The sequence below is a fragment of the Triticum dicoccoides genome, chromosome 2A, assembly GCF_002162155.2.
Source record: "Triticum dicoccoides isolate Atlit2015 ecotype Zavitan chromosome 2A, WEW_v2.0, whole genome shotgun sequence".
In the NCBI taxonomy this organism is placed as follows: Eukaryota; Viridiplantae; Streptophyta; class Magnoliopsida; order Poales; family Poaceae; genus Triticum; species Triticum dicoccoides.
The window spans coordinates 719,675,400-719,696,628 of record NC_041382.1 but is presented as its reverse complement, the minus strand read 5'-3'; the positions used below and the strand labels follow the sequence as shown (position 1 = coordinate 719,696,628).

The window sequence follows — 21,229 nt, the reverse complement described above, 5'->3', positions numbered from 1 at the left end:
TATTCTAATCCCAGGATCAAAATAACTATTTGGATCATGGCTGGCCCTATATAGGCCCGACTGGGTGTTTCCGAACTCCCGACAAACAAAAGAACCGGCCCACACAATTGTCTTCCACCTCCCGTTCCCCACATCTCCCACGGACGCAGATCCACCCCGCGCGCCCCCACACGCGGACCGCTGGCGAACCACCGCCCCCGGCACATCGCGCCTCCCGGCCGCCTCCTCCCGCAACCGCCGCAGCGGTTGCCTCCATCCCCAACCGCCGCTCGGGCACCTCGTTCGGGATCCCGCCGCCACCCTGTGCGCCGATGAGCTTTAGGACCCCGCTGCCACACCGCGCGTCGTCGGCCTCCCGAAACTCGCCGCCACCTCGTGCGCCGCCGGCCTCCTGAAACCCGCCGCCACCCAGTGCGCCGCCCTATGTCGCCACCACATCCCCGTGATGCGCTATGCATAGCTCCATGCACCGCTTCCCTTTCCTCCCCCACAACTTGGCTGCAGCTTCCCCAAGCAGTTGCGGCCGGTGTGCTATCTGCCCCGCCGCCGCGACCTGCACCATCCACAAGCCGTCAGCCCCTCCATTTCGTGTGGGCAGTCCGCCATCTCGCTCGTGAGCAGTCCATGCGGATAGCCATCTCTCCTCGTCGTTCTTTTCTCCATCGCGGTTGTCGTCGGTTCATCTACACCGAGACCATCCTACCGTAGCAGATGCGTTCGAGGACACCTACCTCCTCAGCGTGGAGGTTACCCACCAAGACGAGCATGTCCGCTCCATCCTGTGTGATGATGTAGCAGGTCAGACTCTGAAGAACTATGCAGGTCAAACTCTGAAGAAGTAGCAGATCGACATATTCATCTTTCTCCAGCGGGGATGCTGGCCACCACCCCGTGAAGTAAAGGGTTTACAAGGTCGAAGAGTTGGTCTGACCATGTTCGTCGGCCGCCTAAACCAGCTGTTAACATGATCTTCTCTAGCTCGGGTTGCTACATTCAGTTAACTAGTTTTGTATCCATGAGCAAAGACAAGTTACACTGAGCAGAGAGAGAACAAAAAATAAATGTGTGGTTGTGGTCTGTTCCAGGAGGTAAGATGGAGAGATAAGGACCGAAACGTGTGGTGTAAAAGCAAGTACAGCTTTGTGTATAAAAAGAATATTGTATTTGTTTGAAAGGAACGTATGTGGTACTTCTAGTGCTACTTGTATCAAAGTGTTTTGACTGATGTGTGTTGATTTTACGAGAACAGTGTACTAGTTAAAGTTTCCTTTTGAATAGTTTAGTTAAAGTTCTTTGGCCGATGGATGTTGATTTTACGAGAGTTACTACCAAACCCAACTAGTCACAAAATGACATTACAAATTTCACGCATTTATGAAAAACATAGTTCAAAGGACATTTAATAAAAAACAATAGTTTGGGGACATGAAATATGGAGATTTGGAAAAATTAGAACACTATAGAATATAAATAAATAAAGATGAAGTTCATTGTGAAAAAGCAAGGGAGGTCAAAAGCACTAAAATCTTCAAAATAGAACCTCTGAAGACATGTAACATCGAAAGTAAAAAATATATCTTCAGTGAAGTTGGAATGAGAAGCATAATTCTGAGTTCGAAAAATAAACAAAATAACTAATTTAAATGAAGTGTGTATCTTAAAAAACAAAATGAAAAACACTCTAAGTTCATGAATCTTTATTAAAAAGTCTATCTTTAGTTTTGGGCGAGTACATCATCACATCGAGAAAAATGCCAAGGTATATTATAAAAAGTCAAAGCAAGTCTGATTTTAAGTTGTCTTTTACTGGTTGAGCGCGATATATAAGAATTTTGATTTTTCAAACATTGATGATTACTTCGTGTGATTTGTAGTGCGGAACAGAAAAGATTCATGACTATATATGACTCGATGATGAAGTATATGGTGTCGATAGTCCAATCATTATGGATAAAAAATGAGTAGTTGAACAAAAAATTTAAGGTAAAAAAGCACAAGACTCAGTGGAAAATTCAGAGAGGTACATGTACAAGAATCAAGAGAAGTCATAGTTGAGAAATCGAGAAGTCTGAATTTAAATAAAAGAGTAGTTCGATCGTGAAAAAAATGGATCTTTAGAAACGTAATAAAAATTCAGATTTTTCTGTTTCTGAAAAGAACCCAAGAAGTTCAATTAAACTACCAAAGTAGTTCGATCTTAATAAATATTGCCATTTTTTCGTGTTCAAAAATAAAACCAAGAAGTTCAAATTAAAAATAATGAAGTAGTTTAATCTATATGAAAATAACGGATTTTCCCACTTCAAATAATAAAACCAAGAAGTCCAAGTTAAAATAGGTGGAGCGCTTCAATGTTTTAAAAAAACTCAGATATTTTCACGTAACCGAGAGAAGTTCAGGTTGATAACTGCCAGAAGTTTACGTACTACACGGTGGGCATTCCTTATGAAAAAAGTGCAAAAATTCTTATGAGAGAGCTTGAACAAAAATAAGTGACAGAAGTTCAAGGTGAAAACAGTGAGAAGTTCAACTATTACACGGAATGCGTTTCAGATAAAAAATTAAGAATAGAAAACAAAAATCTTAAAAGGTATGTTGCAAGAAGTTCCCGTACTCCTCCGTGCATGGTTTAGAATTTAATTGCGGGAAGTCCGACATCCAATTACATGTTTGAAGATGGCAAGAAATGACGTCCGACCTTCAATTGTATGTAACTCGACGTACACACTAAAATGTGACAGAAGTTCATAGTGAAGACAATGAGAAGTTCAAGTACTGTAAGGAATGCATTTAGGTGAGAAATAAAAGTATAGAAAAATAAAAGCTTAAAAGTTTTGTTGAAAGAAGTTCAAGTACTATGTCTAGAGAAGTTCAAAAATTCTCGCGAGAGAGGTTTACCTTGTATTTCCATGTTTGATTTTTTCCGTATAAAAATCAAATACAATTCTTTACTCAAAATATAAAAAGGTGAAGTTCATATTGAAATAACAGAGAAGTTCAGAGTTTATTAAACCTAGGATTTACCTGTTCAAAAAATGAAAACACAACACCATTTTTTGCACTTTTAAAAACAACTCATAAATGAAAAAAAATGGTTGCTAGAAGTTCAAGTGCTCAGTGAGGAAAAGTTCAACAAATTCTTGTGAGAGAGGTTCACCGTGTATTTAGATGTCCAAAATACATAAAAAATATGTTGTTTTTTGTGTTTTAAAACAATTCTCTCAAACCAGAGAGAAGTGCAAAGTGATAATAACCAGAAGTTCACGTACTACATGGTGTGTATTTCATATAATATAAAATAATAATAAAGTGAAACAGAGTGAAGTTCAAACAGACATGCCCCAGAAGTTCAACTACTTCACGCGGTGCAAAAAGTAGCACGTCAAAAACAGAGTGAGTTTCAAACAGACATGCCCGAGAAGTTCAACTACTTCACGCAGTGCGTTTCCTTTCGCAATGAAGGCAGAAATCATGATCTCGTCATTTCTCTAATTTACTTCAAAATGATAGGAATATCATTTGGGTAAGTTCAAGTCCTCAGTCGGAGAAAGTTAAAAAAATATTGTGAGATAGGTTTGTACAAAAAGAATATCATTTGTGTACACACTGATGAAATGGATGAGAAAATTACAAACGAAAATACGTCACGGAAGTTCAACATGAAAACAACAGGAAGTTCGACTACTATAGTGAATGAAATTGAGATGAAAAACTTTTAAAATTGTCGCGAGTATGAAAAACGATCAACACGGGAAAGTTGCGTGTTTACAGCAGCTTTCCATCGGTATATCACTTGCTCAATTCCGGTGAGTGGATGGAGAGCTACGAGCAAAAAAAGCATGTGAAAACAGAGTGAAGTTCAAGTAGACATGCCGAGAAGTTCAGGTTCTTCACGCGGTGCATTTTCAAAGAATCTGTTTCGCGATAAAGGCAGAACGAACGATCTCGTCATTTTTGAAATTACTTGAAAACGGCAAGGAATCATAGAAAACCATCAACATGAAAAAGTTTCGGATTTTCCGTAGCTTTTCAGCGGTATATTATTAGCCCCATTCCGATAAAGTTTGTAGAAATTACGGCAAAAATATATTTTTAGCCATTTTCAAAACTGACATAAAACGTAATGAATTAGGAAAAACAATATATACAAAAAAGTTTCGCATTTCTTCAAGCTTTCAAACGCCATATCATTTGCTGCATTTGGACGTACTGTTAAAAAATTAGCTCGAAAATATGAACTTGGTGGAACTTGTACCGTTTTCTAAATTACTTTTAAACCGTTCAAAATTAGAAACAACTTTTAACATGAAAAAGTAGCGCATTTTCATAAGCTTTCCAACACCATATTATTTGCCTCGATTGGATTACCTGTTTAGAAATAGCATCGAAAATACAAACTCGGGTGTTTCATTTGCGAAATTCTACGATTTTCCGAATTACCTTTTAACCATAGGGAATTAGAGAAAATTTTCAACATGTGGAAGGAGCGGTTTTTCAGCAGCTTTACAACGCCATATTATTTGCCTCATTCCGATAAATGGTTTAAAATGCGGTCGAAAATACGATTCACGTTTTTTGTATGAAGAAAAAACGATTTTCAATACTGCTCTTAAACCGCTTACATTTTGCCAAAAATTTAAGTTGGGTCATGATACTGATGTCTATAGCTTTCCAAAATTTTAATTTGGACACCTTTTAGTTGAAGTTCAACCTAGTACTCGGGGAAGGTCAGGCACGGTACTCGGGAAGTTCATGTTGTGATCAGAATATTATTCTGATCCCGTGATCAGAATAGTATTTATATATATATATAGTGTTACTATTCATCACCCAGGGTGCAGAATAAGTTATTCTTCACTCGAGGTAATCTTACGATCATTTCATAATTAAATTATGTTTCGAATTCAAATAGTTACATCCTATTGATTCAGTACGTAAAATTTGACATCAGAAAATAAAAATATAGGTCATAAGACAATAAAATTTGTTGTTTATGTGTATTTTAGACTATGTTTTTACATTTGTAATTTTACATAACATAAAATATTTTTACGGCGATTATATATTTTCTTACGGTCCCTTTTTGCGTCAGAAATAAGACAAAACTTACGGAACATAAAATTACGGTGCATTGATCGTAAAATAGAGGGGAGTGAAGAATAACTATTCCTCGCCCAGGGTGACGAATAGCGCGACCCTATATATATATAGCTGCCTCTTGGCAAGGCCGAGCTTTTTCTCAGACCGCTCGAGGTCCTGCTTCAGTGCGGCGACCTCCGCAGTCAGTGCGGCAGAGGTCAGCAGCGAAGCCTGCATACGCATATAGACATACTCATATTAGACTCCTGCAGATATTATTTGATCCTCTATTCGGCTTTTCTTTGTGAACACCAAACAGAGCATCATGGGCTACTGTTTATGTGGTAATATTTTCCTATATTTAAAATACTTACCTCAAAGCCTGTTAGAAGGATGGCACAGCCTTCAGTCAGTCCGCTCTTGGCGGACTGAACCTTCTTGATCACCGCACTCATAATAGTGCGGTGCTCTTCGTCGATGGAAGCGCCGCGAAGCGCTCCCAGCAGGTTGTCCGGTGCCTCTGGATGGACAGAGGTCATCGGCACGGGCGGCTTGCCCCTCTTGGAAGGGGGCCGCCTGCCAGAGTCCGGAACCACTGGAGGTTCTGGCGCGGCGTTCGGCTAGGGGCCGAACTTGGAGCCCTGGGGAGTCTTGCTCCCTTCGCGCCTGGAGTCCGGAAGTTCATCTTGAGGCACCTCCGGAACTACCTCCCCCCGGCTCGGTGCCCCTTGAGACAATACCTCGACATTGCCCGTAGGGCAAGGAGAGGAGGCAGTTGGAAGTGTATCACTATCCATATCCGACGAGTCCAAGGAACCGTCCGACGAGCATACGTCGATACGGGCTTGGGGCGGACCGCATAATCATATTCGACGTTAGGAGAAGCAGTGCAACAAAAGTATGATATGAGTTACTCTGGTATCCGAATACTTACGACTTCGCCAGGGGCTTGGCCCTGAGTAGCCACTCATCTTCGCCGTCGACGGCAGTGGTGGAGCAGTCCGGAAGGAGAGTCCTTCCCTTCTTGGACCCTTCGGCCTCCCCAGTTGGGGCGGCCTTCCTTATCTTGTCTCCCCCAGCTGGAGGGGGAGAATCTTCATCTTCCTTCTCCTCATTTTCACAGGAGGAGTGCGTCTCGGAGTTATCGGACGATGTGTCCGATACCACCTGGCGCCGGGAACTCTTTCGGGTTCCCGTGGCCTTCTTCTTGGTCTTCTCCGGCACCTCATAAGGAGCCGGAGTCCGCATCTCCGTCAGGAGAGCGTCTGCAGGGTCTTTGGGCAGAGGGGCCGGACAGTTAATCTGCTCCGATGTCTCCACCCAGTCCTGTCAAAGGCATGGGAGCTCAGACCCCGCACATGGTTAAAGCTATGGGAAATAAATACCCTACCAGATGTACAGAACTTACCGGATTCGCAGGGCGCTTCGCGCTTAGCTCGCGGTCCTCGGTAAGAGAAGGGGGACCTCGGCGCCCTTGAACAGCACCTTCCAGACGTTCTTATGCGTCATGTCGAAGAGCTCGCGTAGAGTCTGGTGCTGGGCCGGGTCGAATTCCCATAAGTTGAAAGCCCGTTGTTGACACGAGAGGATCCGGCGGAAGAGCATGACCTGGACTATGTTGACAAGCTTAAGTTTCTTGCTTGTCATGTTCCGGATACACTTCTGGAGAACGTCCAGCTCCACCGATGAGCCCCAAGACAGGCCCTTCTCCTTCCAGGAAGTGAGCTGCGTGGGGATTCCGGATCGAAACTCAGGGGCCGCCACCCAGTTGGTGTCACGCGGCTCGGTGATGTAGAACCACCCCGATTGCCACCCCTTTATGGTCTCCACGAAGGAGCCCTCGAGCCATGTAACGTTGGGCATTTTTCCCACCATGGCCCCGCCGCATTCCGCTTATTGGCCGCCTACTACCTTCGGCTTGATATTGAAGGTCTTCAGCCATAGGCCGAAGTGGGGTCGGATGCGGAGGAAAGCCTTGCACATGACGATGAACGCCGAGATGTTGAGGATGAAATTCGGGGCCAGATCATGAAAGTCCAGCCCATAATAGAACATGAGGCCACGGACGAATGGATGGAGGGGAAACCCCAGTCCGCGGACGAAGTGGGGGAGGAAAACCACCCTTTCGTGAGGTTCCGGGGTAGGGACGACCTGCCCGCGGCTGGCAGCCGGTGCGCGATATCCACGGCTAAGTATCCGGCTCCACGTAGTTTTTGATGTGACCCCCCGTGGCGGAGGAGGCCATTCACTTGCCTCCCACTCCGGACATGTTTGGAGAGAGTTGAGGAGAAGGATGTGGACTTGGGCGCTGGAGCTCGAGTGCGCGAAAATGGATGAGCAAGGAGGAAGAAGGCGTGGGTAGAAGAAGGTGAAACCTTATCCCTTTATAAGGGCGGACGAAACTATGCGCCCCCACCAGCCTGGTAAAACTCGCTTATCCCCAAGCGCCGTAATTGATGGCGCGGTTGGGTTACCCACGTCCGTATTGATGGGAATCCCGTAATAGGGGGACACGATCTCTGCTTCAACAAGACGTGCCAAGGAAACTTCCTCACGAAACACGTTGAGATAGGTTATGAAAAACGATTCGAATAAAGACCTGGCTGTGGTGTGATAACATGCTACGGGGTACGTCAGCAGATCAGATTTGTGGAAATATTATTCTCTCTACGGTGGTATGTGGAACTTGTTTTGCAGAGCCGGACACGATTCTTGTGTTAAAAATCTTCTATGAAGTATTCGGAGGAGGAACCCGCCTTGCAATGCCGAAGACAATCTGCGCGCCGGACTTATCGTCATTGAAGCCTGGTTTAGGGGCTACTGAGGGAGTCCTAGATTAGGGGGTATCCGGACAGCCGGATTATATCCTTTGGCCGGACTGTTGGACTATGAAGATACAAGATTGAAAACTTCTTCCTGTGTCCGGATGGGACTCTCCCTGGCGTGGAAGGCAAGCTTGGTAATACGGATATGCAGATCTCCTTCCTTGTAACCGACTCTGTGTAACCCTAGCCCCCTCCGGTGTCTATATAAACCGGAGGGTTTTAGTCCGTAGGACAACATACAATCATACCATAGGCTAACTTGTAGGGTTTGGCCTCTCTGATCTCGTGATAGATCTACTCTTGTACTACTCATATTATCAAGAATAATCAAGCAGGGCGTAGGGTTTTACCTCCATCAAGAGGGCCCGAACCTGGGTAAAACATCGTGTCCCCTGCCTCCTGTTACCATCCGCCTTAGACGCATAGTTCGGAACCCCCTACCCGAGATCCGCTGGTTTTGACACCGACAGGCGGCGTGCAGCACGGCGGGGCATCTGGCTCCGGCGATGACCGAGACAGTACCATAACTGTACCGCTCGAGCATGCAACTCTCAAAACGGGCCCCTCTTCGTCCGGTGGCTGCATGGCTTCTCTAAAGCCTACATCGTCAGGCGTGTTCATATCTTCCAGAACTCGAGGACGAGCTAGGGCTCATCATGCATGCAAGGAAACAAACCTCTCCAAGGGCGTGAAAGAGCTGTTACTACAAGCTTAGTCGTACAGGGAGAGCAGCAAGCTAGGATCTAATCAAGTCTACAGAAGCAGTGGTTGTCATGCATCAAGAGAGGGAGCTCTTGGAATAAATAAATGAGCTGGAGAGAGTGTACTGACTACTAAGGGTGGGAGAACAAGCAGGGTGGATCGGAATGACTGCTAACAGCGGTGGACTTGGTGGACAACAGACGCGGCAAACTAGGGCAAAGAGCAAACCTGCTAGCCTCTCTGGTGTTTGGCCTACCTGGAGGAGCTAAACTGCAGAGTCGGTCGTGGACGATGATGATCACCAGCAACGGGAGGTCGGCTGTCGATGGCGGCCGTCGGCGACAGGGCGATCATCGCTCGAGCAGCAGCAAGGTCGTTGGTTCACTCGAACACCAAAGGTTCACTCGAATACAATTCGTGTGAGTATAGGGGTCAACATGGATGTCCACGGTTCGATTGCTAGAGCCGGGACTGGATCGATTATTCGGCGTGGATGCCAAGGAGACTACTCTGGATCCGTACAGCATGGTTTGTTTACCGATGATGACAACACTGAGGTTCCGCATAATTTTTGCATGCTTCGGCATTAAACCTTTTGGATTTGTCCGATGGGTCTTTTCGGGTTTCATAATTCCTTGCGAAGTTAGAGCTGGCTTGGTGGTTTTGCTGGTGAGAATGAAATATGAAGGTGCCCATATCGGGGGGCTAGGGCAGCGCATGCCTTGCATATTTCTCTTGTAAACCTTGTTGTCAAAGTTGGAGTACCTATTGTTGGCGCTACGGTGCTTGTACAGATGTTGCGAGGATAGCATCGTTGGTGATCGTGTGTGGCAAAGTCGGACTAGCTGGATCAAAGGTGGTTGGTGATGACCTTGGTGCTTATGGGCAGTCTTGACGGTTGTTCTCTTATTACCGGCGTATATGTAAGTTTGTGTCGGTAGTAATATTGGTCGGGGATTCCCTATTGGCAATTGTCATGCTACATGATGATCGGCCTTTGTGCGCATAATTTCGGTTTTCGCCTGATTTTACCCAAATTAACATGACAACTCTGTTCTATTTAGTTAGTTGATTGAGGCCAAGGCCTCCGTGTAAAAAATCCAAAAGATAAACTATGTAGTTTCTACATGATAAACTTTCGATCTATTCATAATCAATCATGAGTAAAGAGAACATCAGAGGTCACAAAAATTATAAGAAAATTATCACCTAGGAACGACTACCAGCACTAGATCAAGCCAAAGGCACGACGACGTCATCGCCCCTCCCTTACTTGAGTTTCGCAAATCTTGTTATAGTAGACAGCCAGGAAGTCATCGTGCTAAAGCCCCACAGGACCAACACACTAGAGTAGCAACCATCACCGATGAAGAGAATCGTAGATCGAAAGGATCAAACGTCATAAGCACCCAAAGAAATACTAGATTAAAATAGATCTTCTAAAGACCGGCACCGACTGAATCCCGGGAGATCTGGTGAATACACACCTCCAAACGCCCTCCAACGATTGTAGATGCACCATGGGGACGGGGATTGAATGTGACCAACATGATTCCTATTGAGGGACATCGCCACCATCATATAACCCCAACCAAGAGGATGAACCTAACAAGAACGAGAGTGGGGTCCCTCCTGCCGGCGGAGGGTCGAGGTCCTTCACACCTCCACGCACTACTAGGAAAAGGCCTACTAATGGTGCACCAGTTTTGCCTACTAAGGGCGCACTACTGGTGCGCCATTAGTATCACGCCACTATTATTTTTTACTAATGGCGCACCACTGGTGCACCATTAGTATCTGGTATACTAATGGCGCACCACGCAGTGCGCCATTAGTATAGAACACCATGCGCCATTAGTATGCCTCCCAGGGGACCATATTTAACCATGTGCTTTGGCATACTAATGGCGCACTGTGGGGTGATGCGCCATTAGTATCCTTTGGCATACTAATGGCGCACCTTGAGGTGATGCGCCATTAATATGAATATTAGGTTTTTTTACTTTTCTGATTTTTGCAGAGGTTACAAAATATATTATTGGACAGAATATAGACAACAGTACACAGCAACAGCAGATTCATCGAATACAATAGAAGATTAGTCTCCGAATACAATTCATCATATTAGTCTATGAATTCAAAAGACCGAACAAAGATAAAACAATACAAGTCTCGAGACCGCGAGTATCGAGTTTGTCTTCACATTACAAGTCGATATCGATCATCTAAACTACCATCACATAGAAGAGAGCTGCGGTCATCATGATGAGTATCATCGCGATGAAACTGGTCTTCATCCGGTTCCTCCAACGCTCCCTCCTCTCTCTCCCGCTAGAAAGCGGGCGTATCTAGATTCCGCCTCCGCCCTAGTGGTGTACCCTTTGTAACTGTTACCGCCGAAACGGTGAACCTGTCTCCGACACTCCTTCCATTCGTCGTAGACTCCGGGAACCTTACCCTTGTACACGACATACGACGGCATCTCTATGCACAAGCCAAACAACAGACCATACATAAGCAATATATAAGTATGGAGCAAAAGGATCGAAAGAGAAAAGCAAGACATTAATAGCACGATTCATGGTCCTACTAATAAATAGCATCGATTACATCTAAGTTGAACGACTGTCCAAACCAAAGAGACATACAATTCATTAAAGTTTAATTACAACATGAGCCAATCAATGTTTTAGAACTACACATCACTACTTTCGACTCGACTCATGGGATAGGAGCGTGGATGAAGCCGTCGTCTGTCGTGATGGTCATGAAATCGCGGGCGTTGTCAGCCTGCATTTGTAGCGTTCCGTCTATCTCACTGTTGGATGGTTGATATCTGAGGTAGAACTGCCCCGAGGTATGAAGGACATCTTGATGGATGATGTCCGTAAACTCCGACTGGATGCGAAAGAATTCTTGTCTGATGTCCGCGTCCTGGATTGCCGACAAGCTCGCGGCCCAATCTTTGAGATTATCTGGTAGCAGAAGGTGATGATGGTCCCTTATGATCGCCCACATGTGATGGAGGGCATAGTAGGTATCCTTCTGGCAGCCAGGCGGCTGCTTGACGCAGCAAAACTTAGTATTGTGGGCGAACACATGCTTGCCGTACTTACAAACTGCCCTGGTGAAGGTGCCTCCAGATTTGGCGTAGCCGGGGAGAACATCATCAAGAACTTTCTTGATATTTGTGTAGTCTATCTTGGAGCTACGGTTCGGGTCGAAATACGTGGCCATGGAATATTTCAGGCTTAAGAGGATGAGTGTGCAATGTGTGTCACTGCACATAACACGGAATGTTAGAAAAAAAGAACGATCGAAATCTAAGAAATCATATGTTACGGGGCGGTTAAGGGATGACTTACTCAGGAAAGTAAGCACAAGGAAGTTATCCTTATCTGGGTTTGCCAAAATGACGCCTTCGAGGTGTGAACTCGCGAATTGGCGGTCCCCAGCGCTGCTCAAGAGCTTGGCACGCATGTAGAAGGGGTCGACTATCACGATGTCCAGGGTCTTGTCTCTAATGATCCGCATCTCCATGCTCAGCGAAAACAACCGAACGAAGGTGTAGTGCAGCGGATGAAGGTAAAACATAACAAAGATGTCATCAAACCGCAGGACAATCGTACCCCCGACGGCGCCATCCATAAAGCCCTTGCCCTCTGGCACCTTGGCCACGAAAACCGGGTATGCCACATCATTCTCTCTGAGACGCCGCTTCTCCAAAGAAAGAACACTGTCGTGCAGACTCCGCATAGCACCGGTTGCAGCATTGAGCATATTTGTCGGTAGCATCGCCCTACCCGCCACATGCACCCTCCTCGAGATATCCTTAGATGAAGGTGGCCCGTCCTGAGCACGGATCGTACTCAGTGCCGGCTGGCTCGCACCGGCGCCCTTTTTAGTCTTTCGTTTCCGGCTCTTCTTCTTGATCTGCTGTAATGGGACCGAATTCTGCTCACAGACTGCCTTCTTGAGCGTGTTGGGGCTAATAATATTTCGCACCTCAGCTATCTGAGGCTCGGTGAAGGCGGCAGCTGGAGGCGTCTCCTGAGAACTGAACGCCAGACGACGCCTGTTGCAACTGGGTCTCTCCGCCGTACCAGCTAGATCGCGGTCGTCTTGGTTGGGTTCTTGAGAAGGAGGCCCACAGAACTCGTCACCGTACCCATGTTCAGCAAAGTACTTATCGATGTTGGTAAATGTACCGTCGTCGTCGTCCGGATCCTTGCGTCTTTGGGGTTCGGTTTCACCATCGAACAGATCCTTGCATTTCCTCCACGGGTCATCGTCGCGAAGCCACCTTCGATGTCCCATGAAGACGGTTTTCGAAGACCCGGGATCTCTATCTAGCTGGCGATACGTTGTGTCATCCATGCACCTGACACATTCAAAAAATTTGTGGACCACCTGCCCCACGAGATATCCGTAACCGAGATAGTCGTGCACCGTCGTGAGCAGTGCGGCTCTCATAGGGAAATATTCTTTCTCTGCAGCGTCCCACGTATTGGCTGGCATTTTCCACAGCGTGTCTAGCTCCTCTTTCAGCAGCCCCATATACATATTGATGTCGTTCCCTGGTTGTTTCGGCCCTTCAATTAGCATACTCATGTGAATGTACTTCCTCTTCATGCACAACCAGGGGGGAAGGTTGTACATCCACACAAACACAGGTCAGGTGCTATGTGTGCTTCTGTGGCTGCCAAACGGATTGACTCCATCGGTGCTCGCGCCCAGCACGATGTTCCTTGGATCCTTCCCAAATTCTGGGTGTTCGAAGTTCAACGCTAGCCACTGGATCCCATCCTTAGGGTGACTCAACATCTTGTATTTTTTATTTATCTCCGGATCATTTGCGTCATTTTCTCGCTTCTTCTCCTCCCTATCCGCGTGCCAACGCATGAGCTTTGCTACCTTAGGGTCCGCGAAATACCGCTGCAGACGAGGAGTGATCGGAAAGTACCACACCACTTTTCGAGGAGCTTTCTTTCTCTTCTTGTATCGAGTGATGCCGCACACCGGACATATGGTAGACTCCGCGTGCTCGTCCTGATAAATGATGCAATTGTTCATGCACACATGGTATTTCACGTGCGGTAAATCCAGAGGACACACGATTTTCTTCGCCTCCTCAAAACTGGTAGGGCACTTGTTCCCCTTGGGAAGACGTTCATGCCAGAATGACATGTTCTCGTCGAAGCATGCGTCGGTCATTTTGTGTTTTACCTTCATCTCCAGAGCATGAGCGTTACTTTCAGGCAGGTATCCTCAGGCCTGCATCCTTCATACAATGGAGTAACCGCGTCTATCTCCAGTTGATCCAGCTTGGCTTTCTCTCGGGCGGCAGCTCTTGCGTTATCCGTCTGCTTGAGAAGCAGCTCTTGAATACGAGGGTCCTGCACCCAGCCCATCGATGGTCCATCGTCGTCTGCTCCGCCGGCATCTTCATCTTCATGATCATGCCCTTCGTCTGCTCCGGCATCTTGCTCATCATCATGTCCGGCATCTTCTACATGATGACTGTGTACAGCATCACCGTCGTGATCATGTCCTGGAGATTCTTCGTCTTCTCGCCCGCCCGAGCCGTGGTGGTTGTCTTGCTGCCCTTCCTCATTTCTTGCCCGGCCCCCATGGACGACTTCATAGTCATCTTCATCACCTTGCCACCGATAGCCATCCATGAAACCACGCAAGAGCAGGTGGTCCCGCACCTGCCCGGAATCCGGGTCCGCAATAAGGCTCTTCAGCTTGCATCTTCGACACGGACATCTTATCTCCATCTCATTCTTTTGAAGCATCTTGGCCTTCGTGGAGCTCAAAAACCTATTCACGATGCCTTCGGTCATCGTGCGGACCATGGTCGCCTGCGGGGTAGAGCAAAACAATATTTTAGAACCAAGAAAAAATTTGGCATGACTTTTCCTAAAAATAGGACCAAAAAGAATGCATAGTGCCAAAATTCTCGCCGAAACAGAAATGAATCAACATTCCGGCAAAATATCGGCAACTATCGCATTTCAAATACCGGTACCTGCAAACACAAACATATATGCAACACCACAAACATACATAGATCTAGCTAGGCCACAAAAAGTGCATGTGCACGTTGTTGGAGCGAGCTAGGGAGAAAAAAAGTAGATCTACAACATGAAGATAGTTTTCCCCTTACTTACCTATCAAAAAAAGGTAATTTTACCACTTAATTTTGATGAATCTATGGTGCAAATGAGGTGAGGAGAATGAGGCAGCCGACAAGCTTGGAGAAGGAGGTGGAGGGAATGAAATGGGGAAAGTGAGTGTGTAGGTGTGGTTGTCCAAAATATCTAGCTGGTCCCGGGTTACTAATGGCGCACCACCCAGCCATGCGCCATTAGTAGCCCAACATACTAATGGCGTACCTGCTAGCCGTGCGCCATTAGTAGTTTTGCAAAAAAATAATATATATATATATATATATATATATACACTAATGACGCACCGTGGCATAGTGCGCCATTACTAGTGTAAACTAGTAATGGCGCACTGTGCCACGGTGCGCCATTAGTAGTTTTGCAAAAAAACAAGAATAAAAAAAATACAATAGTGGCGCACTCTATGGCTAATGGCGTACTTTGTCTGGATGCGCCATTAGTATGTTTGGAAAAATGAAAAAAATGTTATTAGTGGCACACCTTGTGTCTGGTGCGCTATTAGTGTCTTCCACATTAATGGCGCATCGGCACATGGTGCGCCATTAGTATATAGTAGTGGCGCACCACTTTTCTGGTGCGCCATTAGTGTCAATTTTATCTATAGCCCTTTTTCTAGTAGTGACGGACCAAAGGCCATCAGAGATGGGGCGAACCGGCGATGGCGCTGACGGGAGGAGGAGGAAACCCGATCGCCCTGGTTCTTTTCTTGGGGAGGAGGAATGAGTGTGTTTATCTTTAGCTTTATCCTAGCTTTGTCAAATAAGTAGTGATTTTAGTAGTTCCCAATATATTTTGGAACCTCAAAATGGAAACCAACATCATAACAGCAAGCAAAATGACCAAAGTTTGATAGGCAGTTGGGAGGAAGGTATCAAATCGGACGAGAGTCTCTAGGCTAGGAGGGGCGATGAAAAGAACATCCTATTTTAGTAGACAGTAGAAGAGAAACAAATACTAATTTTCCATTAGTGTTGCAAACTTATATATTCCTCGTACCACGATACTTCCTAATCTATCGATGCTCTTTAGTGTGTGTGGGTGGTGGTGGGGGCTATCACAACTTCTCAGTTGGCTCTCTTATTTTCGGCGATATTATGGGCCCCTGTAAACCTGTTTAGTTTCTCGTATGATATTCCCACCCTTGTGCCCATGGCTCAAACGGAATTTTTTAGTCTGATGGTTAAAAGGAGTCATGGGAGAAATGGACAAAAGATTACGGAGTCTCAAAATAAAAATAATTAAAAGGCAAGTAAGAAGGTTGTGGTAGTTTAAGGACTCCTGATACAATTTGCATTTTATTCATTACACACAAATGTATGTTCGCTTTGAAAAGGGGATACATGAAGAACGTGGATTTCACTTGCCAACAAGGACCCAATAGATTATAGATGCACTTGTCGAAAAATGGTGCCAAAATAAAACACAATGACATGTCAACTGTCTCTTACAACTTGAAAAGAGAAAACGAAATTATGTTCGACTCCCTCCCATTCTAAATATAAGGATTTTAGAGATTTTAATTTGGACTACATACATAAGTATACAAACGTATTTTAGAGTTTAGATTCACTCATTTTGCTACTTATGGTATCCATATTAAAATCTCTAAAAGGATTTATATTTAGAAGCAAATGGAGAAGCAAATAAATGTCTTTCTTGGATTCCTATAAACAGACTTTGATGACATGCAAACATTTTTCTTTTTTGCACATAAGAGTGTTTAGTTTTCTATTTCCGGGAGAGTGTTTAGGTATTTCACATACATATAGGATTTGTGTAAGAGGTCGACACATAAACTTCCAAATCCAAAAACTCCCTCCGTTCCGTAATTCTTGTTGTGCTTTTAGGTCAAAACTAAAACTATGACAAGAATTATAGAATTGAGGCAGTATATAAGAGTGTTTAGGTATTTCACATAAGCAAGCACCAATATCATCAAACAACAGAACCCTTTGGTAGTTACAAATACTCAACTTTTTAAGTTCTCACGTCCACACTCTGCTCGGTGCTCTCGCGCTCGGCGTCACTATTATAGCTTAGAGATTGGAGCAGCTTTATTACAACGGGAAGAAAACACACAGAATTCAAACTAGGGACATCATAATCATGTATGATATCTCTCAACAGATTCAGTTGTAGGCGTCGGGGTTGGCGATGAGGTAGGCCTCGGCGGCCTTGAAGATGGCGGTGACGGATTCCTTGGCCTTGGTGATTTCGTCATTCACCTCCACGCCTGGCAGCAGCTTGTACGTCGAGTCCACTTTCACGACGCTCCCGCCGTTGGCCGCCGGCTCCACCTTAATGTGCGACGTTGCGGTCTCGATGGCTGAGCCGATGCCGCCGCCCTCGATGAGGGTTGACTTGCACTCGCACTTCTCCTCGTCCAGGAACTCTAGCCTCTCCTTCATGACGCTAAAGGGCATGGCTGCATGATCAACTGCGTGTTATGCTTTCGCTTGACCATGTATAGATACACGCCGGATTTCTAGACTGAGGTGACACGCATGGGTTGTATGGGATTGTGATGTGTACGTACCTGAGGTAAAGTTGAACTGCCTGACGCTGCCGATGCCGCCTTCGCTGTTGACGGGATGGGCGCTAGCGACGATGTGGGGCGCGAGCTTGGGTGCCAGAGTGTGCCAGTCCATGACGCCGGCACGGAACAGGCGCGGTGCCGCGACTGAGGACTCAATCTCGTGGGTCCAGCTGTTGGTGGAGGCCATTGCTGCGGCGATCAACTAGTTAAGACGGGCAGGCGCGAAGGCTATGAGCTCAGTCAGAGCGTTGTGTTGCTAGTGCAAAGTAGTTGCAGTATGTTGCAGCGGCTGCTTGGTTGCCCAGAGCGTGCGCGGCGAGAGCTATAAATAGGTGTCCCGGAGCGCGGGGTTGGTGCCGGATGGGGTCTGGTGAGGTCGCCGGTCGCCGAGTATCCACGAGGGACAGCAGTTCAGACTTAATCATGCAGGCCGGGTTGGCATGGATGGCACCCCTCGTGGCCCTCGTCGTCAACGTTTATTGATTCTGGTGTGCAAAGAATGTGGTCCAGGGAGTAAAATACTGTAATGCCAAACGAAAATAATGATGACAGGTGTGGTTGGCATATGGCATGGTTGGTGTCTTGGCGGGAAAAGAAAAGGCCACTCTTTCAGTGGGCTACATGTCTGTACGTAAACTATTCTCGCGTGTTTTATTCAGAGTTTTTAAAACTATTTATTTATTAGGAGTTATTATTTGAGTACACCAGCTGTTATTTTGACCATCCTTGACACAATGTTCTGTGTATTTTCTTTACACCAAATTTCATTGGAATCGACTATCTTTCCGGAAATTCAATTTGGCTCACGGGAGCACATGCTCCCGGGCCCAAAAATAATTTGTCGAATGTGAAAAAAATCAAGACAAAATTTTTATGTGATCTTAGTCACATACAAATGCTACCTGCAGATTTTGAGGCAAAAAGGTTAAGCATTTTGGCACGTGCAAAATACAAAAACAAATTGAAGACCAAATGTCACCCAAAATTTGTTTTTTTCACCAACGAAACATTGCTGCTCCGTTTCACATGAAATTTGTCACGCATGCTTGGCCTCTTCCAATGCATTGGTGCTTACTAGGTGAGATTCTAGATGCATTAACAACCTTAGCAACTAATCTTCTCAATGCATATGTGCTTTGATTTTGTAGCTACGCTCCTCTCATTTAATTGCATAACACTTAAACTCTTTCGTGCATTGGTTGGTAGCCGTTTAGCATAGTTTCACGCGCTTAGCGTCGTTTCCTTCTGGGGTCACCATAATGCTCTCTCTTCTCTTTAATTGCTATGCCACATCACTTTTTTGCCTGTGTGGCACCCTTAATTAGCACTATTACGCCTTGGAGCACCCGGAAGGGCCTAACACAAACATCTACTAGAAAATTCAATTTTTTTACATTTTTTTGAATTTACTGTTCACACAGGAGCATATGCTCCCGGGAACCAAAACGCTCCTCCCTTCTCTTTCTATACATCCAGCAGATTAACCTTGTTGAATCCTACGGGCGTAGTTGCACTAAAGTTACATGCCCGCCCGTATAGGGAGGTACCTAAATTATGACTCCAAATTTTGTGTGTGTGCTAAATGTGTACATGCTTTGTGCACTCGAATTATCCCACTGAATCTCTAAAGGGACATCCCTTAGTCAGATTGATTATTCACGAAGAAACCACCATCGCCGATGGTCTTACCACCAGTCAAATGGTTTCTATCGGTGATGCGGGTATCAAGGCATTTGTTGGCTTTCTTGGAGGCAAGTGTTGGAAATATGCCCAGAGGCAATAATAATTATGTTTTATTTATTTCTAAATTTATAATTGATGTTTATATTCTATGCTAAAATTGCTATGGTTATCGAATTTGCGAGAACTAAGAGATTCAGAGAAAGAAATCACATGCATGTGTAGGACTATAAACGGTAAAGATAAGATTCCTAGTCTTGCCGTTAGGACTAGGTCAAGTGTTCCATGATGATTCTGTTTTCTTGATCATGGTTACAGTTAAGTCTAACGATGATGTCAACAATATCGGGGGCACAATGTTGGAAGAACACTCATGTTGAATTGACCCAAGTTGTATGTTATATTTGAGATGATTTCGTCACATGTTTATAGTCCATAACATAGAAAGTTAACATATGGACAATTCCTTAGACCATGGGAACATCGAGTCACTTCATACTGAACGATGCACTTTGGGGTTGGTCCAACGTCAATCATAACAGGGTGATCATAGCAACAATTTACATGTTCATAGGAAACGTATGCCAAGTGACTAGATAGCTCGAGACTAAGATTTTCTCCTCAGGCGATGGAAAGATATTCTTCGGGCCCTCTCGGTGTGACAGCACCCATCAATGTCTGGCCAGACACAGCGTGAATTGATCACGGGGATGCCGGAACACGAGAACGAGAAAAGAGAAGAAAATCAATAACAAGGAGACTGATATATAGTGCCAATGTGTTTGACTCATAGGGATGTCGATATATCTGACCTAGGGTTTTGTAAAGTATCATGAAGCAAAAGGAATAGGATACGGTAACCAAGGTTCACTCGAATACAATTCATGTGAGTATAGGGGTCAATATGAATGTTCACAGTTCGATTGCTGAAGCTGGGGGTGGACTGTTTAGCGTGGATGCCAAGGCGACTACCCTGGATCCCTACAGCATGGTTTGTTTAGCGACGATGACAGCACTGAGGTTCCGCATAATCGCCGCATGCTTCGTCATTCAACCTTTTGGATTTGTCCAATGGGTCTTTTCCAGTTTCGTCATCCTTGTGAAGTCGGAGTTGCCGTGGCGGTTTTGCTGCTGACAATGAAACATGAAGGTGCCCATATCGGGGGGCTAGCTAGGGAGGCGCAAGCCTTACATATTTCTCTTGTAAACCTTGTTGTCAAAGTTGGAGTTATCTATTGTTGGCGCTACGGTGCTCATGCAGATGTCGCAAGGAAAGCGTCGTTGGTAACTGTTTGCGGCAAAGTCAAAATAGCTGGATTGAAGGCGGTTGGTCATGACGATGGTGCTTATGGACAGTCTTGACGGTTGTTCTCTTATTACCTGTGTATTTGTAAGTTTGTGTCAGTAGTAATATTGGTCGGGGATTCCCTATTGGCAATTTTCATGCTCCATGACGATCGGCCTTTGTGCGTGTAATTTCGGTTTTCGCTTGATTTTCCTCTAATTAACATGACAACTTTGTTCTCTTTAATTAGTTGATTGAGGCCAAGGCCTCCGCGTAAAAAAATCGCGGGCGAACAAAGACCCAAGACTCTTTGACACGAAACAACCAAGAGTTTGAGCAGCTCATGTGGAGGATTTTGTCGACAGTTTTAGATATGGCCAGCAAGAACAAAATCATAAACTATAACAAGGGGTTGCACTAATATAATCAATGATTCATATTTCCATCAAACTTTGGTTGGATTTAGCTAAATCCATATGGGAATTTAAGTCACTTTGCTTAGGTGCGAAACTGAATAAGCAAAAATTCAAAAGATAAATTGTGTATTTTCTGCGGGAAACTTTCGATGTATTCATAATCAATCATGACAGTAAAGGGAACATCAGAGGTCACAAAAATTACAAGAAAATTACCACCTAGCAACAACTACAAGCACTAGAGCAAGCCAAAGACACGCCACCATCATCGCCCCTCTCTCACTTGAGTTTCGCAAATCTTGTTGTAGTAGATAGTCGGGAAGTCATCGTGCTAATGCCCCACAGGACCAACACAGTAGAGTAGCAACCATCACCGAGAAGAGAATCGTAGATCGAAAGGATCAAACCTCATAAACACCCAAACAAATACTAGATAAAATATATCTTCTAAAGACCGGCACCGACTGAATCCCACGAGATCTGGTGAAGACACACCTCCAAACGCCCTCCAACGA

The 21,229-nt window shown here is 45.2% G+C and overlaps 1 protein-coding gene across 1 annotated transcript; it reads right to left on the bottom strand.

The window, feature by feature from the left end:
• Positions 1–16,687: 16,687 nt before the first annotated feature.
• On the bottom strand, positions 16,688–17,621 carry LOC119352056 (pathogenesis-related protein 1-like). Its single transcript, XM_037618797.1, has 2 exons — positions 17,334–17,621; positions 16,688–17,222 (listed from the first exon to the last, which is right to left on the bottom strand). The coding sequence occupies exons 1-2, from the start codon at positions 17,518–17,520 to the stop codon at positions 16,927–16,929; spliced, it is 483 nt and encodes a 160-aa protein (XP_037474694.1). The 5' UTR covers positions 17,521–17,621; the 3' UTR covers positions 16,688–16,926.
• Between the last annotated feature and the right edge of the window lie 3,608 nt (positions 17,622–21,229).